Source organism: Phaenicophaeus curvirostris, chromosome 3 (assembly GCF_032191515.1).
Source record: "Phaenicophaeus curvirostris isolate KB17595 chromosome 3, BPBGC_Pcur_1.0, whole genome shotgun sequence".
Classification (NCBI taxonomy): domain Eukaryota; kingdom Metazoa; phylum Chordata; class Aves; order Cuculiformes; family Cuculidae; genus Phaenicophaeus; species Phaenicophaeus curvirostris.
In genome coordinates this window covers 58,710,417-58,731,028 of record NC_091394.1, presented here as the reverse complement: position 1 = coordinate 58,731,028, position 20,612 = coordinate 58,710,417, and the positions used below count along the sequence as shown (strand labels likewise).

At 40.1% G+C, this 20,612-nt stretch overlaps 1 protein-coding gene across 1 annotated transcript; it reads left to right on the top strand.

The window, feature by feature from the left end:
• Positions 1 to 7,465: 7,465 nt before the first annotated feature.
• LOC138719130 (DGAT1/2-independent enzyme synthesizing storage lipids-like) lies at positions 7,466 to 20,378 on the top strand. The gene is made up of 6 exons (XM_069854116.1): positions 7,466 to 7,792; positions 9,277 to 9,441; positions 12,167 to 12,360; positions 16,796 to 16,856; positions 17,244 to 17,383; positions 19,102 to 20,378. Exons 1-6 carry the CDS (start codon positions 7,507 to 7,509, stop codon positions 19,204 to 19,206), a joined length of 951 nt encoding a protein of 316 aa, XP_069710217.1. The 5' UTR covers positions 7,466 to 7,506; the 3' UTR covers positions 19,207 to 20,378.
• Positions 20,379 to 20,612: the final 234 nt, after the last annotated feature.

The following is a 20,612-nucleotide window of genomic DNA, read 5'->3' as shown; positions in this document are numbered from 1 at the left end:
TCATCATTCCTTGGGACAAGGGACCTACACTCACCTCGCTACAACCTCCTGTCAGGAAGTTGTAGAGCATGATACGGTCTCCCCTCAGCCACCTTTTCTCCAGACTATACAACCTCAGTACCCTCAGGCACTCCTCATTAGACTTGTGCTCTAGACTCTTCACCAGCTTTGTTGCTCTTCTTCAGATGTGCTCCATCAGCTCATTGTCTTTCCTGTAGTGAGGGGTCAAAGCTGAACACAATATTTTTGGCATGGTCTCCTCAGTGCTGAGTACAGGGGGACGGGCACTTTCCACCCCTGCTGGCCACACTTTCTGATGTGTTGGCCTTCTTGGCCACCAGGGCACATTGCTGGCTCGGCTCGGCTCATGTTCAGCTGAGCGTTAACCAATAACCCCAGGTTCTTTTCTTCCTGGCAGCCTTCCAGCCATTCATCTCCAAGACTGTAGTGTTATATGGGATTGTTGTGATCTAAAAGAAGGACCCAGCACTTAGCTTTCTTGAATCTCATACTGTTGGCCTTATTGATCCAGCCTGTCCAGATCACTCTATGAAGCCTTCCTTTCCTCAGCTCCGAGCTAACTTGGTGTCATCTGCAAACTTACGCAGGGTGCACTTGATCCCCTCATCCAGATCATTGATAAAGACATTAAACTGAACTGGCCCCAATACTGAGCGCGGAGGAACACCACTCATGACTGGCCACCAACTAGATCAATTCCATGGTCTGCTGCAACTGTCCTCAACAAAAAGGGAGCCAGATCCAAGTGCAAATCACCTGTGGTGTTATGCAAGTGACACCAGACTGCGACTGCCAACACTCTGTAACCTATTTATTTCAACATCCTAATAGGAGTAATAACTCCATTACTTCTTTTGTAAACAATTTCAGAACTTCTTTTCTTGCTAGAAATCTTATCTGAATATAAAAAATGCTCAGGTTATAGACTGGCCATTAACACTCATTTATTCCATCCTTTGGCTGACCTTTAACTGAGTTATTTTTCTCTCTTCCTATCCCCAAAATTATTTAACAGCAGCAGTTCTATCCCATTTGGAAATTCATTTTGCTAGGCTAAAAAAAAAGCCACATGGGTCTACCTTATTCTCCTAAAACAAGCCTCTGCATCTCTGTCATCCTCTGTACTCTTTTCTATTCTTGTTTCAGTCTAAAATAACTACCCTTGATCTTAGCCAGAAGGTCAAAAAGTGATATGATTCTATGATTCTAAAATAACCTGTATAAACAAGAAGGAAATAGAATTAAATACAACATTTCAAAGAAGATCTCAGTAAAGCCTTCTACACTGGCTGTAACACTTCAATAATCCTATTAGGAATTCTGGTGAGACAAACACTGAGGTTGTACTTACCTCCTCCATTGCTTCACCCCATTGGCAGGATCTCCTGGCAGGATTTACAACTAGAAAACATGAGTTTACCATTTCTCCACATCTTGAACTAATTTTTTAATACATATTGTTCTGGGATACACTGGGCAGTGCAGAATACATGATAATTGCTCTTGCTTTCTCAAATATAGGTCCTAAATTTGCTGTTTTTCAGTTATCTGATATTCTCAACTTCACGAAGCTAGTAACAAATCCTTAGTATTGGGCCTGCAATTACATGTGCTAGGCATTGTTCTTGTATAGACTGAGAAAACGAAATGGTTCTATCCCTACAATTTCTGAACCTTGATTCTGAATCTGCTCCTCCATCTTTATTATCAAGCTGCCAATGCTCCATTTCATTGCCTTTATTCAAAATCAGAGCAAAGTAATTTTTCAGCCTATCAATTTTTATTTCTCTTCCACCTTCACTGGTTACTATGTTTTGTTTTTATCTGAAGGTAGAAAATCTTGCCTGACGTTTTCTTCCACATTCAACATATGCCCTGATTCACAAAGCATAGTTAATTATACCAATCAGCTATAAGAGGAGAAGTTGAGATTGGAGCACTGCTTGCTATACTCTGCATCCTCCAAAGAGGAGGTGGCAAGCCAACCTGTTTGAGCCACCTGAATCAAGACTCTCAAAAGTTTAGAAGGAGTCTAGCTGTTGAAGAATCCTCTTTGGGAATAAATCCTATAGGGCAATCATTGTAAATCTCCTTTACAGTGTAACTGAATATATTTGCTTAGTCCTCTGAGCATTTCCAAGTTTCGGTGAAACTTTCTTAAACCAGTGTCACACTGTGAACAGCAGTTGGTGGACAATTCTGCCTTCCATCAGGACCTGTTTTGGTCCTGAATCAGTATGCTGTATCCTGGAAGAGACATACTCCAAGTTCTTTTTCAGAAGCCTTTTAATTATTAAGAAATTAATTCTAATCATGTATACATATTTTTCTAGTGTTTGAGAAATTAGATTCTAGGTTTCTCTCTTCTTCATTTGCAAATCACTGTTATCCCTCAATTCCTTGTTCTTTATCAAATCAATGATATTCTACCACCTGTCTTAAATAGGTCAATTTAATCCTTTTCTGAACTTAAAAAATGGTACCTATTGGTCTCATCTGTCTAAATATGACCTGTGTTATAGTAGCCATATAGTGAATAATAGCACCACATAACAGTGTCAAGTTTCAGGTTTCCGCTGCTTAAGGTAGCCACTACAGCATGGTCTAGCAGCCTTCTATATATGTATACCCCCAAGCCTGTCTGACACGGCTCTCCTCAGCTTTTTAAAAAGATTCTTTCCTTTGCAAAACCATTGTGCTTTCTCAACTCAGAAGTCAATGCCACCATCTGAAAGTTTCTTTAATCAATATGTGGACTGGAGGCATGTCCTGGGGAGGCTTCTATGGATATGGTTTAGTAGTGGACAGTTATAGTTGGACTTGATGATCTCAAAGGTCTTTTCCAACTTAGTGATTCTGCGATTCCATGATTCCTTATTTCAGAGTGTAGGTGCTCTTGCCTTATGGCCAGTGATGGGAAGACATGCAAATAGAATAATAGAATCACAGAATCATAGAATAGTTTGGGCTGGAAGGGACCTTAAAGATTATCCAGTTCCACCCCCCTGCCACGTGCAGGGACACCTCCAACTAGACCAGGGGGCCCAAGACCCTACCGAACCTGGCCTTGAACACTTCCAGGGATGGGGCAGCCACAACTTCCCTGAGCAACCTGTGCCAGTGCCTCACCACCGTCATAGTGAAGAAATTCTTCCTTATGTCTAGTCTAAATCTGCTTCTCTCCAGTTTAAACCCATCCCTCCTTGTCCTATCACTACAAGCCTCTGTAAATAGTCCCTCCCCAGCTTTCTTGTAGCCCCTTCAGGTACTGGAAGGTTGCTATAAGGTCTCCTCGGACCCTTCTCTTCTCCAAGCTGAACAAGCCCAACTCTCTCAGCCTGTCCTTGTATGGGAGGTGCTCCAGCTCTCTGATCAACCTCGTAGCCCCCCTCTGGACCCATTCCAACAGTTCCATATCCTTCTTATGTTGAGGATTCCAGATCTGGACACAGTTCTCCAGATGAGGTCTCACAGGAGAGGAATAGAGGGGTAGAATCCCCTCCCTCATGCTGCTGGCCACGCTTCTCTTGATGCAGCCCAGGACACGGTTGGCCTTCTGGCCTGTGAGCGCACATTGCTGGCTCATGTCAAGCTTCTCATCGACCAGCGGCGCCAAGTCCTTCTCCGCAGAGCAGACACTGAAACTTCCGCTGTTTTAAATCTCATTGAACTGCAGGATATATTGGAGAAGCTGCCTCTAATTTCGAAGCGGCTGGTTCAGAAGCACCGCTTCGTCGCTTCAGGCCACGCCACAGACTTTCAGCCCCGTCTGAAGCAGGCAGCGCGGCCTGAAGCCCCGCGCTCCTGGGCCAGAGTCCCCTCGCAGGGCTCGGTCGTGGGAACTGGGGATTCCTCGGGATGCGGCGGCGGCGGGCGCTGAGGATGCGATGCCACCGAAATCTCCGTGCGCCCGCAGCCCCTCGCGACGGGGAGCGGCGTCTCCATCCCGCAGCGCCCAGGCGGGGCCACCCGGAATTTTTAAATATTTTTTTTATTGTTTTTTTATTTTTATCGTTCAAGAAATAAAAGCGGAGCTTTGGGCGCGGAACCCGTCGTGCGGCTCCGCCTCCCCGGGCTGGGGCGCGGGGGCGGCGGGCGCGCTTATCCCGAGCGGGAGCCGCATCCCGGGGCTCTTGCGAGGACGGCGCCGCGGGAAGGTGAGCGGGGACGGGACGGATCGGGACGAGGTGGGACAGGCCGAGATGGGCCGGGCCGGGCCGGAGGGCGGCGGCGGCGCGGGGTCCGGTGCGGGGCACGGTGCGGGGCACGGTGCGGGGCACGGTGCGGGGCACGGTGCGGGGCGCGGCGGCGCTGCAGCAGCCGTGTGCTCGGGCAAGGATCTGTGCCAGGACCCCTAAGCAGCAGTAACTGAGGAATTGGCGTCGGAACTGAGGGCTGGAGCGCCACTGCCACAAGGACGGGGTGGGAGCCTGGGTGAGGGCAATCCTGGGTGTCCGTACAGGGTGGGGGGTGATGTGGTTGAGAGCGGCCCTGCAGAGAAGGACTCGGGGTGCTGATTGATGAGAAGCTTGACGTGAGCCGGCAACGTGCGCTTGCAGCCAAGAAGGCCAAACGTATCCTGGGCTGCATCAAGAGAAGCGTGGCCAGCAGGGCGAGGGAGGGGATTCTGCCCCTCTATTCCTCTCTTGTGAGACCCCATCTGGAGTACTGTGTCCAGGTCTGGAATCCGCAACGTAATAAGGATATGAAACTGTTGGAATGAGTCCAGAAGAGGGCTACGAAGGTGATCTGGGGCACCTCCCATAGGACAACGGGCTGAGAGAGTTGTGAGTTGGGCTTGTTCAGCTTGGAGAAGAGAAGGGTCCAAGGAGACCTTAGAGCAACCTTCCAGTACCTGAAGGGGGCATACAGGAAAGCTGGGAAGGGATTTTTTTTACAAGGGCATGTAGTGATAGGATGAGTGTGAATGGCTTTAAATTGGAAATCAGAAGATTTAGATTAGACATTAGGAAGAAATTCTTCACAAGTTGGTGGTGAGACACTGGCACATGTTGCCCAGGGAAGTTGTGGCTGCCCCATCCCTGGAGATGTTCAAGGCCAGGTTTGGTAGGGCCTTGAGCAGCATGATCTAATGGGACGTGTCCCTGCACGTGGCAGGGGGGTGGAACTGGGTGATCTTTAAGGTCCCTTCCAACCCAAACTATTCTATGATTCCATGAAAACACCCGTGTTTTCTCATTAATGGCGTTTGAGAATGTTAAGGACATTTCCTGGTGAAGAGAAGGTATAAAAGTAGGTGTTGGGTACTTGATATACTTCACTGGTGCCTGAGCATCACTGAATACAGATCCTGCTTTTCATACACTCTCTTCCATCTCTTACCTGCCACATTTCTGGAAATCTGAGCCAAATACTGATGCCTGCCCAGGGATAGTTCCTCATTTCCATGTGGTGAATCAAACACCATTGGGAATTTGCTGAGGCTGTAGAGAACAAATGGGAAGCAATACTCCAGTTAGGCAACTTCTATGTGTGTGAAATAGGGTGTAGACACAGAAAGCAGGGGAATGGGCACTGTAATTACTGGTATTTTCTGTTTTGGGGAAGTGGGGGAGGGAAGTAAACCCTTCAGTTTTGGGGCAGATGTGCTGCTAATCCATGAATGCAGGGAAACATTTAGAAACACCAATGTACAAGATAAGTGGCTTTATGGAAGCAAAGAAAGTGAATGGTGGCAGCGTGAGACCAGCAAAAGAGTTGTCATCTGTGGAACAGCCACAGAAAATGTGGGAAATGTCAGATTGGAATTTCATTTACATCAAAAGACAAGATGCAGAGTTCTAACTGTTAGATCACTTCCCTTGTGAAGCAGAGCAGTTGAGTTTGACAGAAGAGAAAGCAGGAGCCTGACACAAGAAAGGAGATGTTAACAATTCTCTATAGAGGAGTGTCCAGCTATTTTACACTCATCTTCACATTATGCTCCACTAAACCTACTGCCGAGAACAAACTGGTGAGCGGCAAGACCAAGATTATCCACTCTTTAGTCATGGTTGAAAGCCAGTTACAAGGTTTTAATTTCGATGCCATAGGTCTCTTGTGACAGCATTGTTGTTGCACTTCCATTCCCTGGGATTATAATGTTGATAACATCCTTATCAACACAATGTTCCTTCAGCAGGAGCTCAGGATCTGAATGACTGGGAGGCTTTTGTTAGAAGAGAAGCTCCCCTTTAAGTAGGGAGACATTAGTTCTGACATCACCTATAATTCTACATTGTAGATACAGCTATTACTCTGGAATTCAATATGCTTTATAGGTGGAGCCCAAACATCTCACGTGTCAACACAGACGATGTTCTCCACTCAGAACAGTAGTGTTTCAAGTCAGTCACTAGGTAGATGAGAAAAATACAGACAATTTTAAAAATGTTTGTTCAGAAAACACTATAACCACTTGTTGACCTTTTATGAGATATTCAGAAGTGAAGAACATTGAGCTGCTCCTGGCTTAGTTTTCATAAAAGCATAAGAGAAATGTCTCTTAAATATTGAGACTTGGGGCAGACCAAAGCAGTTATGAGTAAACATGTTGTGGTAATACTCTTGCATTGTCTTCCAGCACATAGTCAGCTCATCTTTAGTAATAGCCTTGCAACAAACTACCTGCTGCCAAGCAGGCAGGACTGACTGTAAGGAGAGACTAAATAGGGAACTGCATAGATGTGGCAAACACGGCACTAGGGCCACAGAGCCCACCTGGCCCTTGCCAGGGCTGGAAAATCTGGAAGGCGGATGTGTTGGAGTGGTTGTGTGGATGAAGGCTGAAGAGTTGCTTTTCCCAGTGCTACTAGCAGTACCAAACATTGTCCCAGGCACCTTCATTCCTCGGGTAGGAGACACCGCTGCTCCACACAGGGTTTGCTTGCTGGCTCTTCAGCTGCTCACACTGCTGTTTGTTCCCCTTACTGCTGGCTGCTTTCAAAATGAGAGGGACCAGAAGCCCAGGCTGGACGCTTCACAGAGGACTGGGAGAGCCCAGACCTCTGGTAGCAGCCTTCTTGGCTAACACTACTGAAAATACTTACCAGTTACCCTCTTTTGAGCTTCTAAAAAGTAAACCATACTTAAACAGAGAATTAATCTGATCAGCCATGTTGCATGGATACTAAGGCTTCCTTGGACTCCAGCCCTTGTCCTTCCAGCCCCTGTTATCTGGCTGTATAAAAAAGATGCATAAACACATTGGTTAATGTCATCGCCCTTTACAGGCAGTAGTGGATGGCAGTTGCCAGTAGCTTTCTTAGCATGACAGACAGAGAGACAAAATGTTTGATTTTGTGCTATCTCAAAATAGGCATCAAGTATAACTATGGAAAGCTTTTTTTGCCTAAATTCAGAAACTTCCATGACTGAAAAAATTAGAGCTTTTTCTTATTTTTTTTTATTGTTTGTTTTTTTGTTTTCTCCTCCATGCAGGAAATGATTCATAGAGAAGAATCCTGTGCTTAAGGACAGATACCAATGACAGACCTAAGCTGCCTTGTCTATGTACTGGAAGAATGGACTGTTGTGTGGTACCTGGAGAAATACCTTTTCCATGTGGTCATCATCTCACTGACACTAAGTGCAATATTAGTTTTTTTCATAGTTCCTTTAACAATGCTCTTTTTAATTTACCTTTCTAATATTTTGCTTTTAATCTATCGGAGAAACAGTGAGGTAAAAGCAGATCCTTTGAGTGATGTGTGGGATAGTGCAAGGAGAGCTATCGCAAGCTTTTGGGATACATATGCCAGAGTATGGCATGGTAAGTATGACATGGCTTGTCTGAAGCTTTGAATTACAATAAATAGTAAGTACACATATGTTTTATTTATTTTTCTTCTTATTTCTTCCAAATGGATGGAAAGAAATTACACTTACTATACTTTGTATGGCATCTAAACCAAAACTTTCTGCCTCAAAGACTGATTGCATTATATAATAAGCAGAATGAAAGTGATAAATTAGTTTAAATAGAGTAAATTCTCTTAACTGGATAGGCAAGTGCACGTCTCTGCACATGGCATCCGAGTGAACTGCACTGTTAACGTTAGTTCTAGTAATGTAACTGCAAGAACCGTGTAATTTATTTTTTGCCTTAGTAGCTGCTTAGAACCTACTTAATAAATTAGCAAAACACAACAATTAAGTGTATTTTTACTTGGTGAAAACAACTTTGTTTTATGACTGTTGAAAATAACTTTAAGAGCTGTATGGACAAAGAAATAATTAGATACCACAATTAAGTTTGTATTGTGACAGAATTTAAAAGTAACCTGATTTTTTCAGTTTCATTACGGTCAACTTTCAGATACTTTCAACACACTATGCTCCCTAGGAAATTCCTCAGCTGTGTGCTAGGCTCTTGTTCTTCCCACATGTAGTTTAAGGCTGTCAAGAATGCCTAACTTTGCGGCTCTGAGGATAAAGAATAAGTTTATCTATGTTAGTGTCCTTCCTCACAGCTTTTTCCCTTAATCTTTGAACAACCTGCAGTATAAAACTTCCTGATCCTCTTCCAAGGATTCTGCCTGCTCCATCCCTATCCTTCTCCCTGAACAGCTCATGGTAGGAACTGTAGCAGGGATGGAGATGGAGGCAGACAAGGTGTAAAGGTGGCACAGCTCTTAGTTGGTGGAAGCTGTAGCTTTCCCAAGTCTTTGTAAACATTAGCCTCCTAGTCTGTTTCTATCTAAAATCTAAATCAAACATAGGAAGAGCCAGGGGTGGAGGAATGGCATTTATAAAAGTCCACGTCTTTAAGGAAATTTCCTTCCATTGTGAAAGGTATTTTAAGTATGTAAAATCCCAGGATTTTCATTCTGCCTGACACAGAACGGAGATTCATACTCCTGTTGCTTGTTTGCCTCTCATTCTGCTGATGAAGTGGTTTCACATCAATATAGTAATTTATTTCTTTTTTTTTAAATTATTGTACTATGGACTGGGAAAAGTTGCTAATGAGAAATAATTTAGTTCTCTTACTGGGGAAAATGTCAGGTTCAGGTCTGATCTAGTGATTAAACTGAAAAAAAATTAGCCTACCAATAACCTGTGTTGTTTGAGGGTCTTTGTCTTTGCAATTTGCTGATTAAAAGATCCATCCAGGACTTAACTCTCTGAAAACTGCTGCAGGGCCTTACACAAGTCTCTGAAAGTCATTTAACAAAGGAAAGTAAACGGTTTTCTTTAAAGGGACAGATGATTTACAGCTATCATTGTCAATATACTGCTTTCCATCCCCAACAGGTTATGAGCTTCATGGTGTGGAAAACCTACCAGAAGGACCAGGCATTGTTGTGTATTACCATGGAGCTATTCCTATAGACTGCCTTTACTTTTTGGCTAGGCTGTTTCTCTGGAAGAAAAGAATTTGTCTGTCAGTAGCTGATCATTTTGTCTTCCGTTTACCAGGTAAGAACATGTTCTCTTGTATTTATATATCCTGGATTCACTCAACTTGTTGCTGGTTTTGGTGAAATTCACATTTATTACACTTCCAAGAGAGCTTTTTATTAAAAGATTGCTTTTAGACATTTAAACTAAAACATGGTAGATGCAGAAGGGCAAACTGTAGAGTATCCTGTCTTTTCAGTAAAGGTCATAAAAACACTGGTAGACCCTCCAAAGCAAACAGACATTATATAATCCTTTTGGGATGAAATGTCATGCTTCAATAGAAAGTGTAGAATAGGACTGTTACTACTGACCTATTGCTGATTGGTTAGCAACGGGCTATGAGTGCAGAAGAGCCCAGTAGATGGTAGGATATCAGGTATCTATTTGCCCTCTACAGCAGGTAGCCATTGCAGTGGGGTGTGACATCAAATCTATCTTTTGATCAAAGCCTGGAGTAGGACACAAAACTTCTTAGGAGATTTTACTGTTGAAGAGAACCATGTAATACTGATCACCACGATACATTCAACACATTGTAGACTGAGAAAGAAAAAAATAATTCCATTGTGAAAAGGAGAAGATACAGAAAAGCAAACCTGATTCATTTTCAGGAAAACAAGACATAAAGGAGCATCCAGAAGAACTAGCAGGGAGATTATCTAAAATCACCTTTATACCACTTATATTAAAATTTGTTATAATAATAAAGAGTAAGGGAAGCTATTTAAAAGTAGAAGGACATTGTTCAGAAAAGGAAGTTGTCTTCAAACACTGAAAACAAAGAGCAGAAACTTGATCAAGTTTGATGCAAGAACATATTGAGGCACCTCTAGAAAGATGATGAGTAAAAATAGAGGCATACTTACTAAATACCGTGTAGTACTAAACACATTAGAAGCATGATGTTATCAAGAGATCGTTGGCTTTTAAGAGGACCCCTAAGTCAAGGTAAAGCTTAGCAGAGTTGTAAAGGAGACTTCTTTTTTAAGGGATAAATGAGAGGATACTGTTTCAAATTGAAGTGTCCATAGCAGAGATTTTTATTACAAATGTATAGTAAGCTATTGTCAGGACCAAGCGACACTTTCAGATGTGCAATTTCCAGACTACTGATGTGTACATAATATATTGCTTTTTTCAAGACGGTAAAAACCCACACAGAGAGTATGGTTATATACCAATATTGAATCACTGACTGATTAAAAGGAGGATGAAACTCAATATTAGTTACAATGCATTGCAGAAGAACAAGTCTAAATGCATAAACATGTAATTGGGTTTTAAATTTTCTAGATTGCTTTAGGAGTATGTCAGCTTAAGTCTCAGCAACTGCCAAAAGACAAACATCATTTTAGGCTTATCCTGAAAAAGAAGAAACATAAAATACCACTATGTACTCAAAATGCATGTGGTGCCCACATCTTGAGTCCTGTGTGGAATTCTGGTCTACTCATCTCAGAAAAGCTGCAAAGTAATAAAGATATAAAAAAGGATGAGGGTGATCAGAGGCCTAGCATGGCTTCCTTTGAAGAGGTAGAATGCAGGAGAGAAGTCTTGCGTGACTGAGGGATATCTGTGTGAGCTGGAAAAGGGGAATAGGAAGTGATAATATATTCATGTGATACATCATAATTCTTAACAGATGAAAGTTTTAAAGCAAAGCAGAGGAAGTATCCATTTAATAAAAATATGGCATTGTTGGCTGCAGGATGAAACGGGACTACATATATGTTCACAAAAGGATTAAATAAAGTCGACATCTGCCTTTAACTGAAAGATCTGTCAAACATGATGCCTTGAATAAGATTAAATACAATTCAGTTACAGGATGCAGCACTGCGTTACCTGCTGTCTTCCAAAGTTTCTGTCACAGACCTTTGTCAAAGTTGCAGCACTAGACACTAGTTCTGGCAGTCTGTAGTTGTTGTTTACATTGATAAATATAAAGTTTCTTTTCAAACCATGCTGCTGGAACAGTGAATTTGAAGGCTGGGGAAATTCTTGTTTGCTGAAGCTCTCTACGGGTGTTTCAAACTCATAGATTTAAATTTTGAAGGTAATGTAAGAAAGCATAGAGTGGTTCTATGGTTCTCAGTCTGCCTTTTGGAGCAATCCCAGTTATGGAAACAAAGGAGATGAACTGACCTGTTCACTGTGCCCTGCTAACTTCCTCCATTCAGCATCTTAAGGGTTGAACAGCATTCCAAGCTGATCCATGTAGTTTGCAATTTAATGACAAAATACTCATTTTAACAACTCAAAACTGGAACTTCAAAAATGTTAAATGTCACGTTTTAAAAGAACACTAAACCCAGTTGCTTGTCAGGTATTTATTTTTGTAGTAACCTTTACTGTACTGAAAATTTGTATTTTTTTCTGTATTAAAATATTTTAAAAGGAGGAGGGAGGAATAGATGTTTATTTTCAGATTTCTAGCTGTGATGCACAGGCTTTGGTTGCATGGTTGTTGTTTTAATAATTATGGAAAACAGCATGTTTTAGTCATTAGTTTACTGCGATGCTCCTGATAAGCTGGTTCATCTCCATAACATTTTGGCACTGGTACTTATTTGTCATTTTGCCAGTATGTACTTTATAAATGTTTTACTTCCTTTGTACAAATTTGCCTTAGTCTAAATATACAGCTATTCGATTTTCATTTAGCTGTAATCTTGTTTCTACATTCAAGCAGTATTTGTGATAAATTCTTATAACTGTATTTGCTGCTTAATTATTGCAGGACTTAAATTATTACTGGGAGTAACGGGAGTTATGCCAGGTACAAGGGAGGAGTGTCTCATTGCACTGAAGAATGGACACTTGGTGTCCATCTCACCAGGTGGAGTTAGAGAAGCACTATTCAGTGACGAAAGTTATCAACTTGTGTGGGGAAATCGAAAAGGCTTCGCTCAGGTTGCTCTAGATGCAAAAGTGGTGAGTATTATGTATTATCAATCCCAGTTTATGCTTATTGCATACACATTTCATTATAAAATACAGTTTAGGAGTGTTTGTTAAAAATTCTTCATGTAAAAGATAAGGTTTGGGAGTAAAGATATCTTTTTCCCACCACTTCCCTCAAGCACATTAATCTGTAGGGAGCAAGGGTTTTATGGAATTGTACCAGGCAAGAACTAGTTCTACATAAAAACAGAGCACTGAAATGTGTTCAATGTTCATGTCAGATCCTCAGCATCCTGTAGAGTTGAGCATCTATTGGTTTGTGCTCCGCTAATGTACACGTGGCCATAGTTCTAGTTATGTTTTCTGTATGGATGATCTACAAGTACAAACTTCTACCACTGTCTCTGACTTCTTTCATCTGATTCCAATGAGACTATTTCTCTGTTATACTCTCTGGGAAATAATTTTATTTGGGATGGCATAGAGCTGAAAGAGCACCAACCCTGACTTTTTCGTAAGTGACACTTCTCATTGCCATCATCATTAGAGACAAATTTTCTTAACTTCTTGTCTTAATTTGGACTTAGTATATCAAGTGCTCTTTGTGTCTGACAATATTGATACACATCCAGGCTTCACCTGTTCTGCCATGAGCTTTCTCCTCCTTTTCATGAATTGCACAACCACCATTTTTCTTTAGATTACTATGAATATCTAATCAATTGTAGTGCTCTGCTTTGGCCTTCTGCATAAACATAATCCTTTTCTGTTTACACAGGAGAATCTATATAAGGAGTTGAGTTCTTCCCATGAAAGTTAAATTTCTTGCCACCCCTTCCAGGTTTTTTCTGCAGTTACATCTCTTTCTCACTCCCTACAATTTGTTGCTTCTTAAATTTTGCTTTGGTCTCTTACAATATAGCTACAAAGTACTTAGGGTTGCAAAATGCATGCTTTAGGTTAATACATCTTTGCAACTTTATCGATGTCTGAAATCTTGTGGGGGAGGTACCTAAACATTAGAATAAATTTAGGAGTGCTTACCCAATAGATAAGAGTAGTTTCAGTCTGAGAGTCCTCTTTCTAGCTCTTTGTTTGTCTTGTTATAGGGCCTTTTAAAAGTAACATTGTATGTGTCTCTGTTTCCTCTCCTATCATTTTTCTTAAAGATGTGGTCTGGTAAATGTGAGTCACAGTACTCCATATATTGTGGAAAATACTAGGAAAATATCAGAATGTGAATAGGATAAACCCAGTCAAACTCATATAGACATTTTGAATTCCCTTATAGTCTTTCCTCTTAGGTATTAGTTTAATAATATATCCAAACAGTCAGAAGGAGGTGTTGCTTTAACTACTTGAGTTATTTCTAATAATTTTGCTTTCATATCTGCCTTTCAAGCCACTTTAAATATTTGAACAATCTTTTGCCAGATGTTCTCACTTGACTTGGAACCTTATGGTGTAATTCTACAGTGTAATAATTATTTTTTTAAAATAAAAAGTGAATTAAAAAAACTCTGAGTGCCCTTTAATGTAGAGTGCCACACTGATCAAAACACATCAGAAAAAATCCTTGGTAGTAATCCTTTTAATCCTTCCATTCTTCCATAATTTAGAAGCACATGGAAGTAGCTGAATGGTAGTACCTAAAATTGCTAGCACCTTCTGTTGACAGAACTTAATGAATTGGGTATTCATTGAGAATAATGTTCTTGCAGTGTGAAATGTTCTTGTGGTCACTTGTGCAACATGTGTGACAAAACACTGCATAGGATTATCTGTTACCTGAAGGGCAGAGAGAATGTTTATGCTTTGACTCTTCCTAGCCTGACCTCACCTCTACGGTGCTGCTGGCTCTTGTATTACTTATTATTGCACACATTCCAGGCTTATTTCTTTTTATGATGATGAAGTCTGACTGGATCCCAGTATGGTGGGCATCACTGAAATTAACTAACAGGCTCCACTGACTTTTGGGATTCTTTGATAGATCTCTGGAAAACTGATCAGGTAAACCTTAGATAACTAAACACTTTAAAACAAAACAATAAATAAATAGAAGTGCTATGCATATAACAGTAGAGAGGGCAATATTAACCTTATAAACAATTTTTTATATAAAATTTAGCCCCCGTATTAGTAACTGGATTCCACCTTTTAACAAATTTGGAGTTTGATTGCTCCTACTTATTCTTGCTGCATCGTTTTCAATAGTTTTGTAGTCTGACTGAAGATTGGAGATAGACTTGTCAAAACTAACAGAACTTGTTCAGTAATGTAGCAATTCGTATTTTTTGCTAATACTTGTTTGGATCCTGAATGAAGGCAAGAGTGGACTAGAAGTGGTTTGTTTTTAATTTATGCTGTGCACAGTGTAGCCATCAACCAAAGAACCACACATACTTTATACAGTATTAATAATGACTACGTGATAGTTCATAACCTGCCACAGGTGACTTGAATGGGGATTTAAAGACAAAAATAACTTATGTATAGCTAGACACTCTCATTCTTATTATATTGTTATGGAAGTCCTACAGATCTTCCACTGAAAAAATTGAAGAAAAGCAAATAAAGAATGTTGTTTCAGCCTCAGTCCTTGCCTGCGGGTTTCCACATTTGGTTTCCACTTCATTGTGTATAACTATGATGCTTACTTGGGGTCAGAGAAGAGTGTTATGTTCAATATAATGTTCTCACTCAATGAACTTCTGAGACATATATTTGTCTCAAGTGAATTTATGTAGGCAGGGGCCTGAACTTCAGAAATACCCTCTGCCTGGAGCTGGAGTATGACAGGCTAATGGGGAGGAGTCATCGTTTCTGAAAATCCCTTCATTTTATCTGTGCCAAGAAATTGTTTCAAATCTAGTTAGGTAAAAGATAAACAGGGACTATTGTTTATAAAACTCTTAAAAAAATAGAATAACTCTGTGCACCAGCACACACTTAGGGCTGACCAATATGTACAGGGGGTTTGGACTAGTCCAGAGATCCCTTCCAACCTCAACTGTCCTGTGGTTCTGTGATTTTCAAGGTGGCCAGGTGTGATCCAACCCAGTTCCTGCACAACAAATCTAAATCTGTGGGTTACTGCAGATCTGATTGCCCTGCTTTGCAGGCACAAGCTTTTGTGTGTGTACCCAGTTATATCAGCTTAGGGACTGAATGCTGCTACCCACTCCGTACTTGGATTTACTGGTCATTGTGTGCAAGTAACTTTCATAATTGCCAGACTTTATAGCCTAAGATATGTTTCTCTCACACTACTCCTAAAATTGTAAGTGTTTTGTCTGGGTGATAGGTGGGTTTCAAATATTTTAAATGTCAGACATACAGTATTCAATCAATAGCTGAAGCTAAGTGTGGTATTTTTAATGTCCAGTAGTCATACACTTTTAAAAGATGTTACTGATTATTTTTTTAGGGTTTATTTCTAATAATTTCCCATAATTTCTTGTTCTGAAGGGTTTACTGTTACAACTTTATCTACATTTGATATTTTTGTTATCTGCTGGGGTTTTTTTCTTTTAAATGGTTTCCATCACTTTAAGTTTTCCTTAGGCTCTGGTTAGGTCTTTTTCTTGCTTGTATTTTTCTCGTCCTGTAGTTTCTGTTATGTGGTAGTGACTCCTAACAGCAAAAAGGTATTCTTTCATTGTTTTCGGGACAAGTAATTCCAAAAACATGCTCAAAATATGGTTTAAAAAAAATGGAAAGGGACAACAGAGGGGGAAAAACGTCATGAATGGAATACTGTGTTGGTCAGGTTTGTCCTGTCCGATCCTCCCTGCAGCTGCAACCCTTTTTTGCCCCTTTGACTTACAGCATTCCACCAGCTTGAGCATGACCTTCATCTCCATAGGGATATATGTAAGCAATGGCCTTTCTGTATACCAGTGTCCTGTTACTCCAGTGATGATGAAGAGCACAGATTACTATTCACAGTTACTCTTCCACATGGGCACGAATGACACAGCAAACTGGAACCTAGGCAGAATCAAGGAAGATTATAAAGCCCTGGGAGTGCAGATGAAAGATATAGGTGCTCAAGTTATCTTTTCCACTATTTTACAGGCTTAAAGGACAGTTTCAGTCAGTGACACTGCAATAAATATTTAACATACAAGTTGTTTTGTTGTTCGTTGTTTTTTTTTTTTAGAATCACAAATAACTTTTTATAATATACATTCAAAATGAAAGGTATAAACCTCTAATATGATGTCAGTCATTTTCCTTGCAGATGGTGACTTTAAACCAGCAATGTTTGTGGGAACTGAGAAACAGAACTTTATTTTTATTCTGAAGTTTATTTTTTATAACAACATTCTTTGTTTGCTACTTAACTGACTGATAATTATGTTCTGTATTCAAGTGTATTTCTTAGCTGGATTAACAGGCTCTAAAACTTAAATTAAAATCTCATATAACATTTCCATCTTTTGGTTTTTTGATTCCTTAGCCCATCATTCCAATGTATACTCAAAATATCCGGGAAGGATATAGGATGTTTAAAGAAAGAAGTAAGAACTATAAAATATATTTTAAATATTTAGAATATTTTCTCCACTTTTCTCTCAGCTTTCTCTCACTTTTATACCTTGCTTTACAGGCTTCTGCTTGCTTTGGATTCTCTAGCACTCTTGTGGGTCAGAGGTATCTCAAATACGGAAATGGCTTGTGTATAACTGGCTTGTGCCATGTGACTTGGTTCTTTAATGCAGGCTTATTTCAGTGAACTATTGAGCTTTGTTTTGGTGGGCAGTTACCTAAAACCTGACATAATTTCTCCTTGACTATCAGGAAAAGCATGTATTTTTAAGAAATCTTTTGTATTAATCAGCTTTCAAGTTTGGATTGTGTTTTCTGTGACTATAAGCTCATTTTTTTCCTCGATTAAACTATTGCAGAATTTTTTAGACAGCTATATGAAAGTACACGATTGCCGGTTACTCCTCCATACGGAGGGCTTCCAGTTAAACTTCGCACATACATTGGGGAGCCAATCCCTTATGATCCGAATATAACTGCAGAGGAATTAGTTGAAAAGGTAAGTTAGCTCTCTTTGCAATGTTAAACTACATACTTTGCCCTCTATTATATATGCACCTGAAATTAGTTTTTTTGTTAGCTCTATTTTCTTGGGATGCTAACAGTGTTTCTCCTGTGCCTCTGAAAACTTTGATAACTGAAATTATGTAAACTGTGTTTTAAATTTAGTTTTCAATAACTAGGAAAATAAATTTCATATTGAGAATCTTCTCTAATTAACATAGGGCTCTAGAAACAAAGTTCCATAAAAGTGTCAGTCTCATTCTCAAAAGGAAAATGTTAAAAAAAAATGTGCATTCAAAATATAAAAATATTTTGAGTACATACAGCTTGATGAAATCATTGGTGCCCAGGAGCATAAAAACATGTATGGATACAGGGATTAGGCATTTTTCAAAGTTCTAGTCTATAAAGAAAATGCTCATATTAAAATTTTTTCATAGAAGATGAAAGGAGAGCTTTATGCAAAAATCTCAGCTATGGCCTAAGAATACACAGATCAAAACACTTGTTAGGAATCACTCATGTGAAAAACACCTTGCCACCACTAAAAAGATACAAGAATGCCAGCTTTTCTTTCTTTTTCTTTTTTTTTTTCTTTTCTTTTTCTTTTTTTTTTTCCTTTTCTTTTTTTTTAAAGGATCTATTGCAGATTGTTCTGGGCTTCATAGCAGTGAAACCAGAAAGACGGGTTTGAACTGTTGTTACAAGGGAACTGCCTCAACAAGCTGTGTAACGAGCAGGTTTAGGAGGCTGGAAGCAATATTAGTGCTAAAACTGCCCTTATAGTTTTATCCATATTAGTACTTTGTGTACCTGCAAAACTGAAACTGAAATTTCCCGCGACATTGTTTTGCTTTACTAAGTCAAGCCTTTGACTTGAGTGAGAGCATGGTTAGGTCTTCTGTGGCTCATGTTACTGTAAAAAAACCAATTTAAGTGGGGTTTGAGATGACCAGTGACCTGTCTGACCTCTTCCTGATCCTGTCCTGGAAAGGATTCAGGACGTGAATTTGTCAGGAACAGTTTGGCTACTCTTTTTTTATATTCCCAGATGTATTCTGCCATCACTCTGGGGGAGATCACTGGAGTATATTGCTTCCTTTGTTTAAACTTCAAAATATATGAGGAAAACCTAAGGGATGTTATTTCTCATCCCTAATAGAAATAGAGGATATTTTATGCATCCTCTTCACAAACTTGCATTTGAATCTCATGTAGAGTAAAACTGTACAGGATTTAGAGATAAATTATCTAAATATGTGCATGCTGTATATGACACAATGAGTGAAGAATTTATGTTGGGAAGGACAGATGGAGGTCCCTACTCCAAATTCCTGGCCCAACAAGGTCAGCTATGAGATCAGACAAGGTTAGTCAGACTTTATCCAGTGCTTTTGATCAAAATCTTCAGGGATGGAACTGCACAAAGTTAATGTTTGGATGTGTTAAAGGCCACTTCAATTTAGTAATGCCCAGCTTTGACAAAACTCACTAATTTGAGCCTATCCAAACTTCAATCAATGTTTTTATTCCTTTCCTTTCCAAGGAAATTGTTGTTAGGACAATTAACTAATATAAAAGACAACTTTTTTTTTCAGGTAGAACTTACATGTGAATTTTCCAATACCCCCTGAACCTCTGAGAAGTCAAGTGGCTATACTCTTGTTCTTGTATAAGCAGGTTGGTAAAGGCAACTTTCTCTTCTCTTTTCAGACAAAGACTGCCATCCAAGCTCTTATAAGCAAGCACCAAACAATCCCAGGCAGCATATGGAAGGCTTTACTGGAGCGATTTGATAAACGTCATAAAAGTGATTAGAATGCTTATGTTTAATTCACTGGTTTTACAGCATACAGTAAAAAGCAATGTCCTGTGGTAACCATGACTAATAATTGGTGGTCAGCCAGTTTAATTTACACTTTTCTACAGATTCAACAAAAGAAAACAATCTCTTGAAGGTTCCCCTATGTCTTTGAGGATATTCTGAAATCCGAAAAGACTGAAAAAGACAACTTGGGTATAATAGCAATGCAACAACTAAATTCCCCAAAAGGAAACCATGTGGCCAGGATTTGCATGGTTCCTAAAACAAGCACGCACATACATCTGAGATCCTCAGAAGTTTTGTCTAGATCTTTACATTTATGTTTTGAGCAGCTGACAGTCCAGTCTTAAGAGCAGAACCTCAGAGTTGGTGTTGTCCCACCAGAGTCCACCCCTTGGCTGGCACCTTCCTTGTTGGACCTCATAAAAAACAGTGTCAGGAGAGGAAATGTCTGGCTTCAGTTAATGATCTACTGCTTAGGCCATTTTTTTCTAGAGAGACCACACAAAGAGAAATAATCCCGTTAAACAAGATATTAGACTCTACAAAACACATCAGCTTAGTGGTTCGGTGCCCTGGAAAGGAGGAATGCTAAATCCAAGACTTTGCCCTGATAGAAAAAAGTCAACTCTTTCAAAGAGAGAAGAAAAACGTTAGTTAAGTGTAGTGTTATACAAATACACGTAGAAAGTAGTTTCAAGTCTGAACTGGTGTATTCATGCAGCATTTTGCCATACAATGCTGGTTTAGTGGATATGGCTGCCCCTAGCCTGAGAATCCCTGCATCACAGGGTGTTTGTGATACAGATGTGCTGTGCTCATCCAGATCTGCTGGTGAGCTGGAAGCAGGCTGAGGGGGGAACTGATTTAGGTAAAGCAACCCTGAGACTAATCGTCACTGGTGATTTGCCTGAAAATGCAGTGCTGCAACCCCATATGGATTGAACCTAAACACCCCTCTGGAAAAGTGAACATAGGCAGCATAGTCTTCCTAATACAACTTGCAGAACACTGAAACTTGCTGCACAGCAGAATGTGTTTTTACAAGCTGTGGAATGTTGTTCCTTGTTGGGAGTGGGAGAACTTTGTGTAATCAATCCAATATGCTATTAAATGCAGTATCTGTTAACTTCAAACACCAACAAAGGTGAGTTTCGTGCCTCATTTTTCTTTCTTGTACTTTTGATACCTATATAATCTTTCCCCTCAACACCCTAAAACTTTATGCGGCACCTAAGGAAATATACACAACATTTGCCCATTTTCACTAGAAAACTAAATCTCTTTGGAATAGAATAAATGCTTATGCTTCCTATGCTTCTCTACAAATGTTTCTTGCACACTTGAAGAAGGCAACAGGATATACAGGTGAGTTATTTCCTGGAGCAAAAAGACAAGA

What these genes read in the sequence shown, in the direction of transcription:
- LOC138719130 (XM_069854116.1), top strand. Translation starts at nt 7,507, where the DNA reads ATGACAGACCTAAGCTGCCTTGTCTATGTACTGGAAGAATGGACTGTT. An exon ending in TAGGATGTTTAAAGAAAGAA is followed by an intron (nt 16,857 to 17,243) that starts GTAAGAACTATA and finishes AAACTATTGCAG; the next exon opens with AATTTTTTAGACAGCTATAT. An exon ending in CAGAGGAATTAGTTGAAAAG is followed by an intron (nt 17,384 to 19,101) that starts GTAAGTTAGCTC and finishes TTCTCTTTTCAG; the next exon opens with ACAAAGACTGCCATCCAAGC.